This window comes from Gallus gallus, chromosome 9 (genome assembly GCF_016699485.2).
Source record: "Gallus gallus isolate bGalGal1 chromosome 9, bGalGal1.mat.broiler.GRCg7b, whole genome shotgun sequence".
Lineage (NCBI taxonomy): Eukaryota > Metazoa > Chordata > Aves > Galliformes > Phasianidae > Gallus > Gallus gallus.
The window spans coordinates 19,491,868-19,509,650 of record NC_052540.1 but is presented as its reverse complement, the minus strand read 5'-3'; the positions used below and the strand labels follow the sequence as shown (position 1 = coordinate 19,509,650).

Genomic DNA, 17,783 nt, shown 5'->3' with positions numbered 1-17,783 from the left:
AAAATTAATTTCTCCAATAATTTTATTCTTCCCTGTGATTAAATGTTGGTTTCGGGTTTTGGGAAGCATTTATCTTTTCTTTGGCCTACGTGGAGTGGAAGGAATTTATGCCTTCCCTTCCTTTTCTATTTTCTGTAGCCGTGAAAAGGGAAGCTGTGTCTTTCTACAGGCATTATATGAAATAGCTCCTTGAAGTATTGCCAAGAGAAAGCACGCTTAATTCCAAGTAACCTGGAGTTTTACCTCCTGCAACAAAGTTAAGGTTTGTTTTCAGTACCCCTTTGTTCTGTGGAGGAGCCTTGTGTTAGCCTGGGGCTCCTGCAACATGGCAGCAGGAAAGCCGTGATCCCCGTTACGGTGGTGCCTTCCACTGAATATAAAAATTGAGGTCATGCTCTATTTCAGATTTATGGTTCCTTCATCTCTACCCAAATTCTTTAATAATAGAAGGGTCAAATGCTTTTCTCTGAGCTCTAAAAAACAAATATAACTGTTATTGCTTTTATGGTTACAGTTAAAAGCCTGGACACAGCTGCTTATAGAGTTATTCTAAACCCTGTTCTCCTCTTTATACGGTCAGCAGTGTATTATTTTCGCCATAGAAAGCACCAGGGGTCCCCCAGCCCACCCCAGCTGCTGTGCACGTATGCTGAGGTAACACCTGCAGGTAGGGACTAACTTCCAAGGTTAACCTCAAAGGCAAAACCTGCAAACAAATCGTTTCAGACCCAGGGCCGTGTGAGGGAGAAGGCAGTGCTTTGTGTATCGGGGCATGAGCACTGCGCGTAGCTTTTAATACGTGAGAAGAACATTGCGGTTCTTTCTGTACGCGGGGTGCCGCGTTCGGATGCCCCCTCTGAGCCCGGCGGGCCCCGGCGGAGCGCGGCTGCCGTCCCGTGCCGCGCTGGGGCCCTCGGGGGCGGCGTGGGCTGAGGGGAAGCGGCGGGGCCGAACGCAGGGCCCGACCGGCCCTTTAAATAGCTACGTGTTTATCTGTTGCGTTTTGTCGCATTTTATTGTGCTTTCTTGCATCTCAGTGCGATTTATTGTGCGTTAGCGCGCTTTACTGCGTCGCGTGCGGCGCTCCCTGCGGAGCCGCGCGGCGCGGGGCTCTCCTCAGCGCCGTGAGGCGGCGGGGGAAGGGCGGCCGCTCCCGCCGCTGCCCCAGACAGTGGGCGGAGCTGCGGCGGCGGCGGCGGCTGAGGGCGGCGGGGGGGGTGCGCGCCGCCGGCGGGTTCGTGCCCGCGCGCCGCCGTCTCCGCCGTCGTCTCCGTCTCCGCCGCCGCCGTCTCCGCAGTGAGGTCACGGGTGGGCGGTGCGTGCGCGGCGCCTGTTCCGCTCCCGGGGCGCCGGAGCCCCCGCGGCGCCGAGTGAGGAGAGCCGGGGGGGTGAGCGAGAGGGTGAGGGTGAGGGGAGGCAGCGCCCGAGGGAGGGGATGGCGGCGGCCGGGGGAGGGGCGCGCCGTGCCCGGGGGGAGGGAGCGGCGGCGGCGGCGGCGGCGCGGCGGGTGAGGGAGTGAGGGAGCCCGGAGGCGGGGGGGGGGGGGAGGAGCGGGGGGAGCGCTGCCCGCCAGCCGCCCGGCTCTGAGGTGAGTCACGGAGCGGCGGCGGGGAGCGGAGTCCCGCGCCCTTCCGGGAAGGGCTTGGGGGGGCGGCGGGCCGGGGGCAGGGCCGGCGCGGGCGGGGCTCCACGCGGCGCTCCCCGCGGGCATTCCCCGCGCCCGGGGCTCGCCGTGACCCCGTTCGCTGTTCGCAGGCTCTGCGCGGATTGACAGCGCGACGCACCGCGGGGGAATCCGGCCCGCGGCCTCGGTCTTACCGCTCGTAACTCGGGGTGGGAGAATTGTGACACGCAGCGGTGACATCTGTGCCAAAGGTGACTCCGCGGGGACGCCCGGCGCTGGCGGCGCTCGGCTCGGGTTTGTCTTCGAGCTGCCGGCGCTCCGCGGGCGGCGGCGGCGAGATCCCGAAGTTGGCAGCACAATAAAGCAGGCCCCAAAGATCGGGCTCCATCTCCAGGAACTGAAAGTGCCGAGCGGGATTTCCGCGTGGCTCCAGGTACGTTCGGGATCGGACGGAGCTGCGAGCGCCTTTATACTGTAATAGCGAAGTTCAGGCTTACTTCTACGGCCGTCTGTTTCTGAAAGAAAAAAAGTGGCCGCCAACGGAGGTTCCTCAGCACCTCGTTTGTTCGTGAAGCGCTGCTGTGTGACTGGGGGGAGCGTGTGGGGCATCTGTGTATGTACAAATCACGGCGGTTCTTTATAAGAGACAGATGAACAAATGGTTGTAGAACTAGGAGGAAAAATGGTTTGACCTCTGCAGACTTAATTTGTATTGTATTCAAAATGGGTTGCAGGTTTTGCTGTCGGAGGCTGAGGAATTAAGTGGGGCGCACACCGGGGTGTGCCTGCGGTAGTCAAGATCACCTCAAGTCGTTTTTTGTCTAAGCAAGCAGGAAAATGTTGGCTCGGGACTGCAATTAACTGAAGCCCTGTGTTCAACGATGGAAAGCCCACAAGCAAATTTCCCTCTAGGGCTCGTTTCAGAGCAAAAGAGGAGTGGGATGCAGGAGGATGGGAGCCCCCCACTGAAAAAGCTGATGACAGAAATGCACGTAAATAGCCCGGTACAGGTTGTAATAAATAAACTGCCAACAATAAAGAAGGAAAACTTGGACGAATATGACGAAACTTCTGTGGAGGCTGACGGGGAGAGTGCCAAGCCAAACAGTTCTTCAGTCTCTGAGCCTTTGAATTTAAATCCAGGTCTGAAACACACGTTGGCACAATTCCACTTGAGCAGCCAGAGCTCGCTGGGTGGACCAGCAGCTTTCTCAGCTCGCTATTCCCAGGAAAGCATGTCACCCACTGTCTTCTTGCCTCTTCCATCACCACAAATCCTGTCTGCTCCGCTGCTCATTCCTCCCGACAGCTCCACAGAGCTCACTCAGACTGTACTGGAGGGGGAATCCATCTCTTGCTTTAAAGTTGGAGGAGAAAAAAGACTCTGCCTGCCTCAGGTGTTGAATTCAGTTCTTCGAGACTTTTCTTTGCAACAGATTAATACAGTGTGTGACGAACTGTACATATACTGCTCCAGGTGCACTTCCGACCAGCTTCATATTCTGAAGGTTTTGGGAATTCTTCCATTTAATGCTCCGTCCTGCGGGCTAATTACACTGACTGATGCTCAGAGACTATGCAATGCTTTACTACGTCCTCGCACTTTTCCTCAAAATGGTGGCTTTCTCCCTGGTAAGAACACGTTGGCCCAACTGAAGGAGACTGGCAGTGCCTTTGAAGTAGAGCACGAATGCCTGGGCAAGTGCCAGGGTTTGTTTGCACCTCAGTTCTACCTTGCGCCGGACGACCCCTGTATACAGTGTCTGGAGTGCTACGGGATGTTCTCACCCCAGACCTTCGTGATGCATTCACATCGATCCCCCGACAAGAGGACCTGCCACTGGGGGTTTGAGTCAGCCAAGTGGCACTGCTACCTTCATATTAACCAAAAATACCTGGGAACGTCGGAGGAGCGGGAACTGAAGCATCTCTTGGAGGAAATGAAGGAGAAATTTAGTGAGAAAAATCAGAAAAGAACTCGATCAAAAGTAAGTTCACCTACTCCTGTAGAACTCCTCAATCTCTGCCTGCACATACATTGTCCTTTTGGAAGCACAGTGCTTGCCTCTTGTAAATGGGAATGCTTGTCAAGCCAAGCCTAAATGAATTTCATGAGGGAGCTTCACCATGGAAATACATTTTTGATGAAAAGGCATAGTGATTTCTTTTCTCCTTGGGCTCTAAGTAACTTCGTTCAAGGTGGTTTGGTTTTGTTGGTTCTTGTTCTGTTTTAAAGTAAGCAGTCTCTGGAAAGTCAGGATTAATTTGGAAATCTTTTTATGTGTTTTATGCGGTATGTGCTGCAGCAGCTGAACAAAGCAGAAAGGAGCTTGAAAATCGAGTGTTACCAATTGGTTTTTTAATTGTCTCATTCATGCCAGCACAGACACACGTGGTGTATGGCCTGGCCTGCCAGCCATCCATCTCATGGCTTTCTGTGTGGGTAAGGGCGCATTGATGAGCTCCTGTTAGAAGCCCAAAGCCTGCTTGTTCAGCAGTAGCTTTCTGTTTAAACGAATTATGTGGAGAAACATGCCAAAAGAGAGGAGTTCTGAAGCAGTCCAAGTAAAGAGCTGTAGGACGGTATCTTGACAATGGTTAATAATAGACATAGTATTTTTTCCTAAAATACTGCTGCAAGTCTGCAGTGCAGCTCAAAAATACAGAGCTTATTTTTTCTTCAGAGGGCTTCTAATTTAAATAATAAATGCCAGATAAATGTTGGATGTTGCTGGGGAAATAATCATGTTATGTGCAAGGAATAGGCTTTTCAAGAGGAGTGCTGGTAGGGAGCAAACAGAGCAGCTAGCTAGTTAAATGAGGGAACGTGTAGGTAATGGCAACATAGATGTTTGCATTCAAAGAATATGCAGTTTTATTGAGTATAATCTAAACTTAAAACTTTTTTGGTTCACCTGTTGGATGTTTTGTCTTGGATTTCAAAGCAGTCCATGCAGGTGAGCCCAGAAAGGTGTGTGGTGAGATGACACCTTCCAGCACAGCTCTGAAGGCTTAGCGTTACAGAAAGGCTTGTTGCAGTCACAGCTATTGTTACAGTTGTGCCACTCTGCTGTAAGGGATTTTATCAGAAAATTTCCACAGAAGTCTGCTGTGTGGCATTCTTGCACATGCTGAGTCAGCTGGAGGTGCAGGTAAGCTCACGGCAAGCAGACTTCACTATCATGACAGTCTTCATCCTTGCAGTGCCAGTACAGGTAATGAACTGTGGCATCGCTGCAAATAGTGTTCTAGGTGTGACTACAGAGGGCTGCTTCCTGTTTCATGTTAGCAGACTTCTGACCACGATTTCGGTTTCCTGTAGTCAGATGAAAAAACAGCTGAAGTTCACAGCAGCAGTCATTTAGACTGGACTGGTACAAATGATATACAAAAACCCTTTCTGGATTCTTCCATTACAGACCTGTGTAGTTGTTCTTATTATTAAGAAGCATATGAAATGAGAATGAAAGAAAAACTGAAAACTTGAGTGAAGATAAAATGGTGGGGAAGGGTTTGATATGAACTCACTGTTTTGGAGCTTAGCTTCCTTGTGTCTTCTCTCCTTTCTGTTCCTCTTGGAGCTGATTTGAGGAATTGCATGGGTGGAGTTACATTGCAGTCGAATTGCTAGACTTTGAATATAGCAGGCTTGACGTTTTGGCCAGAATAATGTAGATGGGATTGACTCTCTGTTGTGGTCAATGACATCTGATACAGGCCATGATGCTGTGACTTCAGACTCCTGACTGCCAGAGGTGAGCTTCTGTGACAGCCTGTTTCTGGGTGTGTGAATATGGACTTTTTGTGGCTGCTGCATGGGGTCAGCTAATCACACTGGGGGAAAACCCACTTACATGCATGTTTCTGAGGTTTCAGTGGGTGTAGACATCTCCCCAGTTCCAAGACTATTTTAGTATGATGAAATTAGGAATCAGTTTTTCAGCTACGAGTCTTGTAGATGGGACCAGACACCTTTCACTTGAAAATAACAGTAACTTTGTAGCAGAACAATAAGCATCAGCAGTAACTTTGACTAAAATTTAATTTTGCAAATGGTTCTTGAGACAAACAGGAAGAGGATTGCTCTCCAAATACGGCGTGCTTTAAGATGATGTGTTCTGATGCACCTGAGGTACTTCTGTTCCTTACTGCAGAGGGTTGTTAGCTTACTGCAGTGACCTTGCCCAGCTGTGTTTCTGTAACACCAGTAATGGTTGCTTTTTACTCACACATTTCATTTTGTAGCGAAGTATCTGACAAGTGCATACTCAGACGTGTGGATGCTTAATTACCAGAGGGTGATACAACCTTTTTTGGAATCCTGTTTCTGCTTTCTGTTTCCCTCAGTCTCTGGTGGCACACCTCTGGCAGAGCTCTGGGAGCTCAGCAGAGCTTTTGTGTAGGTTTATGAGGAGCTTTTCTTTCAATTTCATTGCTGCTTTACTCATAATGGGAAATTGGTGATTGAAGAAACTTCGGTCGCTTGCATCAGCGTGCACCTCTGCCAAAGTCTGTGCATTTTCCAGTACCCCAGTTTGTCTTTGTGTGTATGCGTTAATGGTGGAAGTGCCATTCCACTGAGAACAGTTTATTAAAATGTCATTAACGTGAACCTGTCTTCAAATTACTGTTTGGTTTTTCTTTTTCTTGAGGTGGATTCCCAGCAGAGCCTAGAATTATCACAGTGGTATCCTGTTATAAAGCAGGAAGCAGAAGCTGATCCTCAGCCACCCTCCTTCTTCCATCCCAGGTAACTGAGTTTCCTTTGCAGTATGATGAGCATTGCATACGTAAGTTTAATACATAAATTTCAGCTGAAAAAAATGTATTTGCAACCTGAACTGCTATGAAAAATAATTGCACCCTAACTTGTAATTCATTTCTTAGCGTAAATATTAATGAACTGCTGATGGGCAATTTTTGATGTGAGACTCAAGCTGTGATATATGGGCGTTCTTCAGGAGGAAATACTATTGAAATGTAATTACAATTTCCCTTCTCAGGCTAGAAATGACAGAAGTTAATTTTCCTATTATAACATAATGCACGTATGTGAAAGGCTGCATAGGGCCTATTTACCACGAGTGCAATTTCATTTCCTTACATAAGGACTTGCAAAAACTGTTTGAAGACTTTATTCCATGCTGGAATGATAACTGCAGCTGACTTGTTGGTTAATTTCCAGGTTTCAGAAGTCGAGTGCATTTCCTTAATGTAGCACACACTGTGTATTCTGCATCAATGTTTGTCAGTATATGTGGAAAAGAAGATCCAGGATTGATCCCAAGTATGCCCGGCACTGTCAGTGCCCAGCCCTGCTACTTAAAAAGCAATATGCACATTACCACTATGCTGAGCCCTTCTCCCATACTCCATTGCTAATATGAGGATTATGAGAATGTTAGAGAGTCTGGATCTGGTGGCATTCTAATTTCACTCTTTGCATTTGAGAGAAGACTTCATATGATCTTTATATATATATATATGTGTGTGTATTTTTATCAGTCACATTTGCATAAGCTTTTTTTTTGTGGCCTCCTTTTGCATAGGAAAAAGATAAAAAGGATAAGCTTACATTTATTGAAAATTTTGCTGTTTAAAATCATGTAAAATTAAACTTAGTACTCTCATTTGTTGTTTGTTGCACATTTTCATCCTTAATTTTACTGTTCGACTGTTTCAGTTACTACCTTTATATGTGTGATAAAGTGGTTGCCCCAAATGTATCTCTTGCATCACAATACAAGGATGTTACAAAAACAACAGGCAAAGCTTCTGAAGTAATTAAGTCTTCATCTGGAATGTCAGAGAAGAAGCTCAGTAGTGGAAAGCACAAAAAACCTGCCTCCTATCCAGAGCTTTCTCTTGAGGAACAGGAGAAAATTGACTTGAAAACTGGTCTGGAGCAGCATAAGCGTTTAGGTGAGTAGATAAGCTATAAAAAAGAGTTACACTGAAGTCTTCAATTTTAAAGCATGTAACTTTGGGAAGAGCAACACCAAGCTGGTATTTTGCGATCGTATCCATATCACTTTGGTTGTCCAAAAATTCTTCTGACCTTTTCCTAATCTTCAGTTTACTTTGTATTTTATTACTCTGATTTTCTGTGCTTATTATGCCCTGTTCTCCTTTTATCTGTAGACCCCCTTGTATCAGCTCATTCTGCAAGAGGTGGAAGATCCGAACGTATTTCTTCCAAAAGCATTAGAGGCTCCAGATGTGTTGAAGTAGGTAATGATGGGAGAACGTTGTCCCCCACTCTCATGAAAGACATCAGTTGTGAAGACGACAAGGGAAGGATCATGGAAGAAGTAATGAAAACCTACATCAAACAGCAAGAAAAACTAAATACTATTTTGCGGAGGAAGCAGCAGCTTCAAATGGTACGATGCCAGTGTGAATGCACTTCATTTCGCCATCAGAAAACTGATGTTAGATTTTTGGTTTTAGAAGCATCCCACAGATGACTTCCATTTAGAACACTGGAGCACAAAAATAATTTTCCACCAGCTTGAATCCAGACACTAAATCTCTAATATCCTGTGTGTTTGTTAGATTAGAGGCTGCTGATCGTTGGTGTTATTTTTTCAGTCTGTAACAACTGTCTTCAAGGAGCTCCTTCTTTCATTTTATCTGAATGTTTTTCAAAAATACAAATATTTTGGCAAATACAGATTAAGTCCTTTAGAAATTTCTCACTTTTTAGGATTTTAAAGATGCTGGAATTGGAATTGGCCTTACCACAGCCCTGCGTAGCAAGAATAGCACCTTCCTGTTTCTATTTGATGAACCTTTTTTTTAGGAGTTTTATGGAGGAGATTAGAAACTGGTGTTCATTTGTGATTTTGCATTACTTCTGTTTTCTGCATTAAGTGGATACTGCCTTTTCTGCTTATATTTGTACACCAGCCTTTTTTTTTTTTTTTTTTTTTAACATTAAGTTCAGAATCAGCAATCTCAGGTAAGGCCCCAGGACTGCTACTTTTAAAGTGTTCTGCTGTCGGAGGTAAAACTTGTAGGTAATTTAAAAAGTAAAAAAAATAATGAAGACCCTTTGACAAATATCAAAATGTTAACAGAAAGAGAAACCAAACACTTTTATTCTGTTTTCTGCTGAGACACTGCTTTTGTTTTCAGAATATGTTTTAGTAAATCAGTGGTTTCTGAGGTTCACTGCTGGACACTGGGAAGTTTCTGGAAGCTCCATGTGCTTGAAAGTATAGATAATGTTGTTATATTTTATATCGAATTGAATGCTTTATCCAGCATGTCACCATTGATAAGAAGATGAGTTCCATTATCAGGCCACTGTTGCTAGTAGATGAATGTGCTCTTTTTTGCCTCATTGTTTTTGTTTCCAGTTACATATTTAAATTACAGGATTGTTTTTTCACTTTTCTGGTGTTAGAACCAAGGTATATGTGATCCTGATCTGTCTTAACAGGAAGTGGAAATGTTAAACAACTCTAAAGCTATGAAGGAACTAAGTGAAGAGCAGCAGAATTTGCAAAAAGAACTTGAATCTTTGCAAACTGAGCACGCTCAAAGAATGGAAGAGTTTTATTTTGAGCAGAGAGACTTGGAGAAGAAATTGGACCAAATGATGAAGCAGAAGTGTACCTGTGACTCCAGTTCAGAGAAGGACAAGGAAGCAGAATATGCAGCACAGGTGAGAAGGGAAAGTCTATTTCAAACCAAATCGTATTTAGTGCATGAGAGAATATGAAGTTATTGCTCATCCACTGTAAGGTTTCGTCTTCGCCATCTTAGTCACAATGATAGCATATTTACTTCTCTGTCCCTTGATACAGACAGAGCTAAAATGTAGCTTACAGAAACACTTCACCTGTCAGGTGTTAGGATTCTCTTTGTCAGATATTTCTATGATATTACTGATGAAATAATTAATCTTAAACATAAGGATTATAACATTCTTATTCAGAGCAAGTAATGTTTACTGTATATAGGCTTGTCCATGGTATAGAACCAAGCATGATTGCTTTAGCTATAGAAATATGTTGAAGTACATTGTACTGTGTCACAGAAAACAGTCTTTTAAAACAAAGTCTAAAACTTAAGCTTTATGGTCACTTGATTACAGTTTTGTATATTTGCTGTTCATACAGTCTCAAAATAAGAAACAGGCTATACTTGAGAGACAGGTTTTTGTATTTTTAGGGAGTAGGGCAGAGACTAGCATCGTAAATCCTTCTCATGAATTTAATTTAATGACATCCCACTCCACAGATTCCTGGCCTTTGCTGCCAGAAGTAATCCTCTCTGACTAAGGTCTGATTTACCAAACATCTGGTACAAGCCCTGTTGCTGCAAGTAACAACATGTTCTAGTTGATGAAGATGATCATGTGTAGCATGTTTTATATGGCTTGTATAGTATATACTTTCTTTAGAGGATAAAAACTACGGATTGTTCTCCAAGGAGTCTGGATGATTGTTTCTTTTGATGTTGGAATACTAAATGCATTCCTTCCATGAACGTTTATCCTGTTATTAGTTGTGCTGCAGAGCTACTTGGAACATATAATTGGAATCTTTTTCTCCATTTGTCACATCTTACAGTACATTTTGGACCGTGGGTTCCAAGCAGTTGTTAGATGTACCTGAGTTAAACAGAGGTCCTGGCAACAGTTATTTTTCCCAAGCAGTATATATTGCATTTAAAATAGCCTTAATGCGATGTTTTCTTGAAGCCAGTTGCCCTCTCTGAGAACTGTGGACTGGGAAAAGCCTTCATTGTACATTAAAGGATATTAATAATAGAGGATTTTGAATTTCGGTAAACATTTGTTCTTCTGTGGAGGCCTGCCTGAAAGATGCACGAGGTGTTCCCCCTTTTTCGGCTCCTTTACTGACTTACCCAGTTTAATTGTTGCTTTACCCCATCAATCACAATAGGGCAGTATAACCAGTACTTAAGCCTTTCTTTATAGGTGAAAACAAAAGCTCCACCACAGACATGCTGATGTATGTATTGCATGTTGTGACACGCAGGCAGTGGGCATTGCTGTGCTGCACCAGTCTGCTTCTAACTAGTGGAGTCAGAAGATTCACATTAATAGGCTCATGCTGTCTAAAAACTACCTAAATACTTCTCATGATACAAATGAAGATGAACATCCATTGAATAGTATGTTTCTGTAGAATCAACGCAGTAGTTCCTTTGCCCACTACATTTTACAGCAGTTAGCAAACAGCAGTGTTTTTATGTGCTTCTGCTTTTCTTTGCTGTCATGAGCTGTCTTCTTTCTCAGTGAGATGTACCCGTAGTGATTATTTAGATGGAAGCCCAACATCATAAGTGCAGATGGACTTTTTAGATTCAGTGAGGTCTTTTTGTAAGAAACAACCACTTAAAGCCATGGTAGAGAAGATAAGTGGCTTTCGTCTTCCTGTTGTAACTGGTGGTGGTATACATATAAGCAACTTGGCAGTAACTTTGCCACACTTGAAAAATTCATCTGAGTTTTCCAGATCTTATTGTGAAGAAGTGTTGGTAGGAAAGAACTGACCCTAATAAATTCAAAGTAGTTTCTTATTATTAATTCTGGGTATGGTATTTATATGCATACACGAGCAGTGGTTGTTAAGCTGTTTTTTGGTTTTATTTTAATGATTCCATTTTGTAAATGGTTTAGCTAAGATGACTAATGTTCTGAATCATTGGGGTTTACCACTGATTTTATACTGTGTAGTTACTTGGTACAGTCTGAAAGTCCAGCTTCAATAAATTAAACACAAACAAGTGAACACATCACACGTGGGATTAACACTCTTCTCTTGATGTCGTTAGTGGTTTGCCAATCTCATGCAAAAATCTTTGCCTTACTCTCTATATAATCATATTTAAATGTGGAACTTTTTTTTTTTAATGAGTAAGTTTTCTAAACTGACTGCATAATCTGTAGTGGGACTCTTCAGAAGATAAAAAAGAATGTTTGCCATACATTTTATGAATCTTTTTTTACTTCAATTCTTCCTTGAGTTATAACATCTCAATCAAGCCATCATACGTCATTGCCACTAAACTGCAAAAACAGATAGATGTATTTATGGGTCAGTGGTTTCAGTTCGATGGGTTACATGGCACGAAATTCAAGTTAAAACATTTCAGTATTTTACATTATTCCAGACATAAAAGTTACAAGACTTCCTGTTTTTACTTCAGTCATTATACAATGGTCTATTTGGTGTTATAAGAGAAACGCCCTTTTCAGCAGAAGCTGATGTCATTTAGTCTGCTCAAGTCTTCCTCATGCCCAGGGAAGTTTGAGATTTACTGTACTCTAAAGATTAAAACGTGTTTATTTTCCTGTGTTAAAACACAGAACATTTCACAGAAAAGCTCGTGGGAGGGTTGATGTTTCTATTTGAATACACATAAATCAATGCACAGGATGTTCTGGTCAAGAACTTCTGAATCTCATTTCTCCTAACTTTCATTTATGATAAAAAGAATATCAGAAAACTGTACTGATGGTTATGTGTGTTCTAGAAATGGATTAAGCCTTTGAAGTAAGGAAGTAATGTTTTGCCAGGTGAGAGAAATTAACTTGGATAATGGAAAAATTTATTCTGGGATTTGTGAAAGATCTGATACAGGCATCATCACCGTCTTCCTAACAGATTTTTAACTTTGGTGTGGTGCAGCAGTTCACATCACTGGAATTCATATGTATTTAAAATGGGCCTCTTCTGGCTTTTTTTTTTTACTGTGGTATTATCTTTATGCCACTTTTCATATTGATGTCATTTACTAGTGGTGCAGTAGGCAGCTGCGTAGTTGTTGATAACCATAGGAAAGTGAGCTGATAAATACTACTGAAATATTTGTACCTGATCCATAGGATGCTTAGCAGTGGGGTTTTGAATGGCTGACTTATACAAATATGTTTGTTAAAATTAAATCTCTCTCCTCTATCTTACAGCTAGCAGAACTGAGACAGAGACTGGACCACGCAGAGGCAGATAGGCAGGAGCTTCAAGATGAACTGAGACAAGAACGAGAGGCAAGGGAAAAGTTAGAGATGATGATAAAAGAATTGAAGCTACAGATCTTGAAATCTTCAAAAAATGGAAATGGAAAATAGAAATTGGAAAACAAGCGTGACTGTGTCCTTCAAACAGGGTGTTTCATTTTTTAATGAATTGTAAGCAGTTTCTGTGCGATAAGAAGTATTCTCTACAGATTTCTATTTGCCATACAAATGCAGATGAAGATATACATATATATAAAAAAATAGATAGGTACGCATTTTTAGATTTTCCTAACCAATGGAAGTCTGCATTGATTTGTACTGGTGTTTCTCAAACTATGAAAACTTCTGATTTAGAGTGACCAGTTTCTGTTTATTTCTGATGCAGCCCTTGAGGACCCTATACCTTTTGACATTGTCTGTTAAAACAGATTTGGTGATCTTTATTTTATTATCAACTTCACATCCGGTTATAAAAGTACTTAAAAAAAAAATCTTAATTTCTTCAAGGCCAAAAGTAGTTCAGTTTTCAGTGAGAATTTTGTGTTCCTGAAGTGGGGAAAGTATAAAGGCAGCTGTAAGGTAACTCTCAAAATCACCATGACGATAGATGGATGATTATCAGAAGTGATTTACAAGCATGAGTTTTCCCATAATTCTGTTACGTGAAGTCAAGCTGACCTTTTCGGTGTGTGCTATTTGACAACTCAGTAAACAATTTTAGAGCTGGTGTTCGGTCACCATGCTGGAAGAACAAAACATTAGGGGTTTTTTCTTGTTGTTGTTTTAAATTAAGAAAAAATTACATTCAAAAATGGAATATTCTAAAACTAAGAATTCTCCGTTTCTGTTTTCTTCTATATAGCAATTAAAGGAGACTGTTTACCAGGGCTGGTAGGTACAGGACAAGGGGCAGTGATTTCAAATTGAAAGAGAGTAGTATTTATTTTTTAGTTAATGATGAGGCCCTGGAGCAGGTTGCCCAATGAAGTGGTGAGTACCTCATAATTGCAAGTGTTCAGAGTGAGGTTGGATGGTGCTTTGTGCAACCTGATCTGGTCCCTGCCCATGGCACGGAGGTTGCAGATAGATGATCTTCGACCATCCCTTCCAGCACAGACTTGTAGGATTCTATGGCTTGCCTGGTTTTCAGATACTAATGCTTCCAAGATAAGTAATATTTATTAAAAGAAAACAAAGAAAAAAAATACTGGTTTACTTAGTATCTGAAGCCTCTACACTTTAGGCTTCCTGTTAACTTGTGAATTTTTCTTTCTATACATAGAACAGGCCTTAACTGACATTGTGATAATTGCTTAGAAAAATAGAATTCTAAGATATGGCACTTTGAAAATCAGTTTGATCGTTTCTACTTTTGAACGGCATGGTAATGTTACCATGAATTAAGAAATATAGCATGTTTGTTGAGCTCTGACATTTAGAAATGTGTCGTTGTACAGAATTTCCACTTTATGTATATATATTGCATTTACTCAAGTACTTCAGAAGTCTGATTCCTGGTAGATTCGGTGCATGACTACAGATTTGGATGGAGAAGTACTGCTTTGCACTTCTTTCCAAAAAGTTTGACAGAGCTGACAGATGTTGGCTGATTGTGACTAGAATTATCTTAGTAGTTCTGTTATTCCACTACATTATTTTAACCTGTGCTCTAGCTTATGTTTGTTGTTTGTTTCTTTTGGGTACTTAGATTCATTACTCTCTTAAAGAAGTTGATTAATTCTGGATAAAACCACTAGTAAAATCCACTGGCATCAGTTTTTATTCTGAACTAGTAAAAATGAAAACTGAGTTCTTTCTTGTCTCTCTTTTACAGAAATAGAAAATGGCACAAATCTTTAAGCTGAGTGAGAAAGGAGGTGATACATGTTGTGGAGTCATAGAATGATTCTTTCATAGCAGTGCATAATTTCCTTTATGGACCCTGTGTCATATTTACACCGATTAGGGCAGATTAGATGAAAAAAAAATGAAACTTATTTGGCAATGTTGATCAGAAAAGAGGATCCAGATTATGTTTTTCACTTCTTCAACTCCATCTCCAAATTATTGCTTAAAAACAAAACAAACAAACAAATAAATAAATAAGAAGTCTGTCTTTACAGCATAAGGGTGGTTTGGAAGGAAGTGAATGTGCTGAGTATAAATTATTCTGCTTGTGTATGTACAGATTGCTGTATTTTAATGACCACCAGCAATGCGGCGATAGGGAGAGCAGGCAGCAGTGTTGGTAGAAGTGTGATGTGAGGTGCTGGAGCTCAAGGCTGGATTGGCTAGATTGACGAGTCAGGAAATGCCATCCTGGGAAACCAGAAGGTTTCTTCGGGGTGTTATCTGATCGTTTCTAGCTGTTTTTCAGTATCAGTGTTGTGAACCAAACTTTTTCAGTTGTCGGTGTAGATAAGGCCCTCCAGATTCATTTAATATGGCTGAAGTAATGGGTTCACTGCAGTGTTTGTAGCTTAGCTGTCAAACAAATGGAATCCTCATGGGATTATGATCTTAGAGTACTGTATATTCCGTTTTTATTCAGGTTCTGCCTATGTAACTTTCCTTGCTCTGAGATTTCCCACTTCACTTCTGGTTGACTTCAACCTGTGGCAGCTGCAGTGCAGTACTTCTATCGCTGGGCTTCCCCTGCCCCAGCCTGCACATCCACCGTGCCAACCGGCCTCTGCTGGCAGCCATAGTTTGTACTCCTGTTTTCACTTCTGCAAGAACTGCAACAGCTGGCAGAGAGTTTTAGCAGCTCCAGCTGCGGGTGAGGCTTCCTAATACATGTAAGACATCTGGCTGAAAAAGTTAACTGAACATCTGTTAAAATGACCTTAAAATAGCTTTGTAAATACTCCATTTATTGAATCTAAAGTTAGAATGCGTTTTAAATTATTGTAATCCTCTTAGAATTCTTAAATATTACTTTCAGGTTACTTACACAAATAATTTTCATATGTGTAGACTTAATTTTATACTGATTTTAAGTAATAATGTAAACATAACTGTGCCATAGATTTTGTGTGTTCAGTCTTTGAGTGAGTTGTAAATAACACGCTGGTAGCTCTAGAACAAATCTACATTGACCTTTTCTCACTACCTTATGCTTGTTATATTGAGTGGCTTATTTTACAACCTAACATAGAAACCTGCAATGAACACTTAAGGGCCCTCACTTAAGTACACACTTAATGGTAGAAACCAGTTCTGTCATTGGGTTCTTACTTGGAGCCATGGCATGCTCGTTTGATGCATTACTCTTTGTTTTGCCTTCAGCTTTCGTTTGCTGATCTTTGAGGCAGAAAGTTGCTTTCTCACACAGTTGTGGCTTTAAGTCTTTAGAGGAGAAAAAAAAAAAAGCCTAGAATTGTTCACTGTTTCAATAGTTTCCTGGTTGAGCACCTGGAGTGAAAACGAAGTTGGCTGTGTGTGCACCTTTTGGAACTGGGATCCAGGGTGAATATCTGTTTGCTTCTATAAGTTGGAAAAACAAAAAGGAACTTCCACGTGCTTTGTGTGCTCTGATGAGCAAGAAGATGTAAGAACTCCGAGAGTACAACGTGCAGCTTTGGCAGTCTGACAGTACCCTGGATGGAAGAGATGTTATCTCAGATCTCCAAACTTGTGGTTTAGTTTTTGTAAAGCATATCGTTTAGCTCGGGAATTCAGATAAATGTGGGTTCTGTTTCACATTCTTCCACTAATTTTATTCTGTATTTAAGATATTAATAGCTTAGGTGTAAAATCATTTGTATATAGTGAAGGCATAATGCAATTAGTGAAGTAGGAAGAGTTGAGTGGGAGCGTGGAGCTTCTGGTGGCCCGAAGAAATGTGGCTCGGTCCATGTTTTAGGAGCCACAGCTGTTTGTTCATACATTCTTGGTTTATCCTGGGGGGTTGGATAGCTGTACCATGCTATGGACTATTCAGAAGACTTTCCTAGCGTTAGCTGTGGAGCTGGCCTTGACGTGCTGTCACAGTCAGCTTCTTTGAGTTCACTTGTTTGTAGAGCATATATTTTGACTGTCAGCAAAGATAACGACTTTGTATTTTTTTTTTCTGCACTTAATTCATGTAATTAATCCACACAACAGTTTTCTATAATACGGTGAAGTTGACAGAAGAGATGATCCCACCTACCTGTGATTCTGTGCTTGAAATCTACCAGCAGTTTGATTTCAGCTGTCAACAGCAAGCTGCAGTAAGCTGCAAGGTTCCGTTTTTGTTTTGCTCATTTCCGATGCGAGAAGTACTCATCAGTGTTCTCATTAGAGAAAGCTTATAGGATGTTCAGTGTGTTGCGTATCTATTCCAAAAAGAGATCGGTATTTTTGGCTTCTGTGAGCGGCTGCAGCTCACAAACGGCATGAGAGCTCATTGTGTGTCTCCACTGTTGAGAAAACCAGTTTTGTTCAGCCTTAGTGGTTCTGTTGGGAAATGCTTGGAAAATGAGTGAAGCACTTGGTCAAGCACAGCAAACAAACGGTATGGAAGTTTTGTTATTGGAAAACTGCCTCCGTAACAATACAAATTGACTCTCTAAGGTTTTCTTCAAATACAGATACCTCACTTAAAGGAAAGCACAGTCACTCTGTATTTCAAATAGATCTCGGACACGCAGAGCCGCTCCGCGATATTTTGTTGCGGTTACGTTGTGATTGGTAGAATCTCTTTTTGTTTTCATGCTCACTCTCAAAAGTGTGTATTGGTGTTGACGTGCCAGTATGACCGTCTTGAATTACAGAAGGTGGCTGCAAAGCGACACAGCGCTGTGCTGGGCTGAAGGCAGCAGTCGGTGGCTATTCCAAAGCACAGCAAACCTGTGAGATCCATCGCCGCCTTCAGCACTCTGTAATACTTTGCCAATGATGTACAGTCTTATTTGTTAGCGTTGCTGTGGTTGCATTACATGACACACAAAACTGTCCTCTACCTCACGTGAGATTTAACAGATATTTTATATGGTTTTAGTAAACAAAATGCATCTATCTGGTCACTTAGTTTACAAATTTTGAATTATATTTATTGAAACATGACATACTGTGCTCTTAGCTTATACCTCAATTGTATTTTGTGCTGTTATCCATTTTCATGCCTTGTAAATACGTGTACAGATTGTGGATTCAGAAATAAAACCTGTACCATCGGAA

At 42.0% G+C, this 17,783-nt stretch overlaps 1 protein-coding gene and 1 long non-coding RNA gene across 4 annotated transcripts in view; one reads left to right on the top strand and one right to left on the bottom strand.

The window, feature by feature from the left end:
• The window catches only part of LOC121111521, a 5,778-nt gene extending 3,754 nt beyond the window's left edge, over nucleotides 1–2,024 (bottom strand). Inside the window, exon 1 of the long non-coding RNA XR_005862463.2 lies at nucleotides 1,819–2,024. This is a non-coding gene — a long non-coding RNA (uncharacterized LOC121111521). The remainder of the gene's footprint in view (nucleotides 1–1,818) is intronic.
• SKIL (SKI like proto-oncogene) lies at nucleotides 1,227–17,783 on the top strand. Of its 3 annotated transcripts, none has more exons than NM_205174.3 (8): nucleotides 1,227–1,388; nucleotides 1,756–2,057; nucleotides 2,359–3,612; nucleotides 6,277–6,374; nucleotides 7,308–7,546; nucleotides 7,766–8,007; nucleotides 9,069–9,293; nucleotides 12,570–17,783. In NM_205174.3, exons 3-8 carry the CDS (start codon nucleotides 2,506–2,508, stop codon nucleotides 12,729–12,731), a joined length of 2,073 nt encoding a protein of 690 aa, NP_990505.2. In that variant the 5' UTR covers nucleotides 1,227–1,388; nucleotides 1,756–2,057; nucleotides 2,359–2,505; the 3' UTR covers nucleotides 12,732–17,783. The 3 variants fall into 3 exon arrangements, with proteins under 3 accessions (NP_990505.2, XP_046754283.1, XP_046754284.1); XM_046898327.1 differs by having other exon boundaries at nucleotides 1,299–1,400; XM_046898328.1 differs by having other exon boundaries at nucleotides 1,299–1,507.

What these genes read in the sequence shown, in the direction of transcription:
- SKIL (NM_205174.3), top strand. Translation starts at nt 2,506, where the DNA reads ATGGAAAGCCCACAAGCAAATTTCCCTCTAGGGCTCGTTTCAGAGCAA. An exon ending in CCCTCCTTCTTCCATCCCAG is followed by an intron (nt 6,375 to 7,307) that starts GTAACTGAGTTT and finishes CGACTGTTTCAG; the next exon opens with TTACTACCTTTATATGTGTG. An exon ending in GGAAGCAGCAGCTTCAAATG is followed by an intron (nt 8,008 to 9,068) that starts GTACGATGCCAG and finishes CTGTCTTAACAG; the next exon opens with GAAGTGGAAATGTTAAACAA.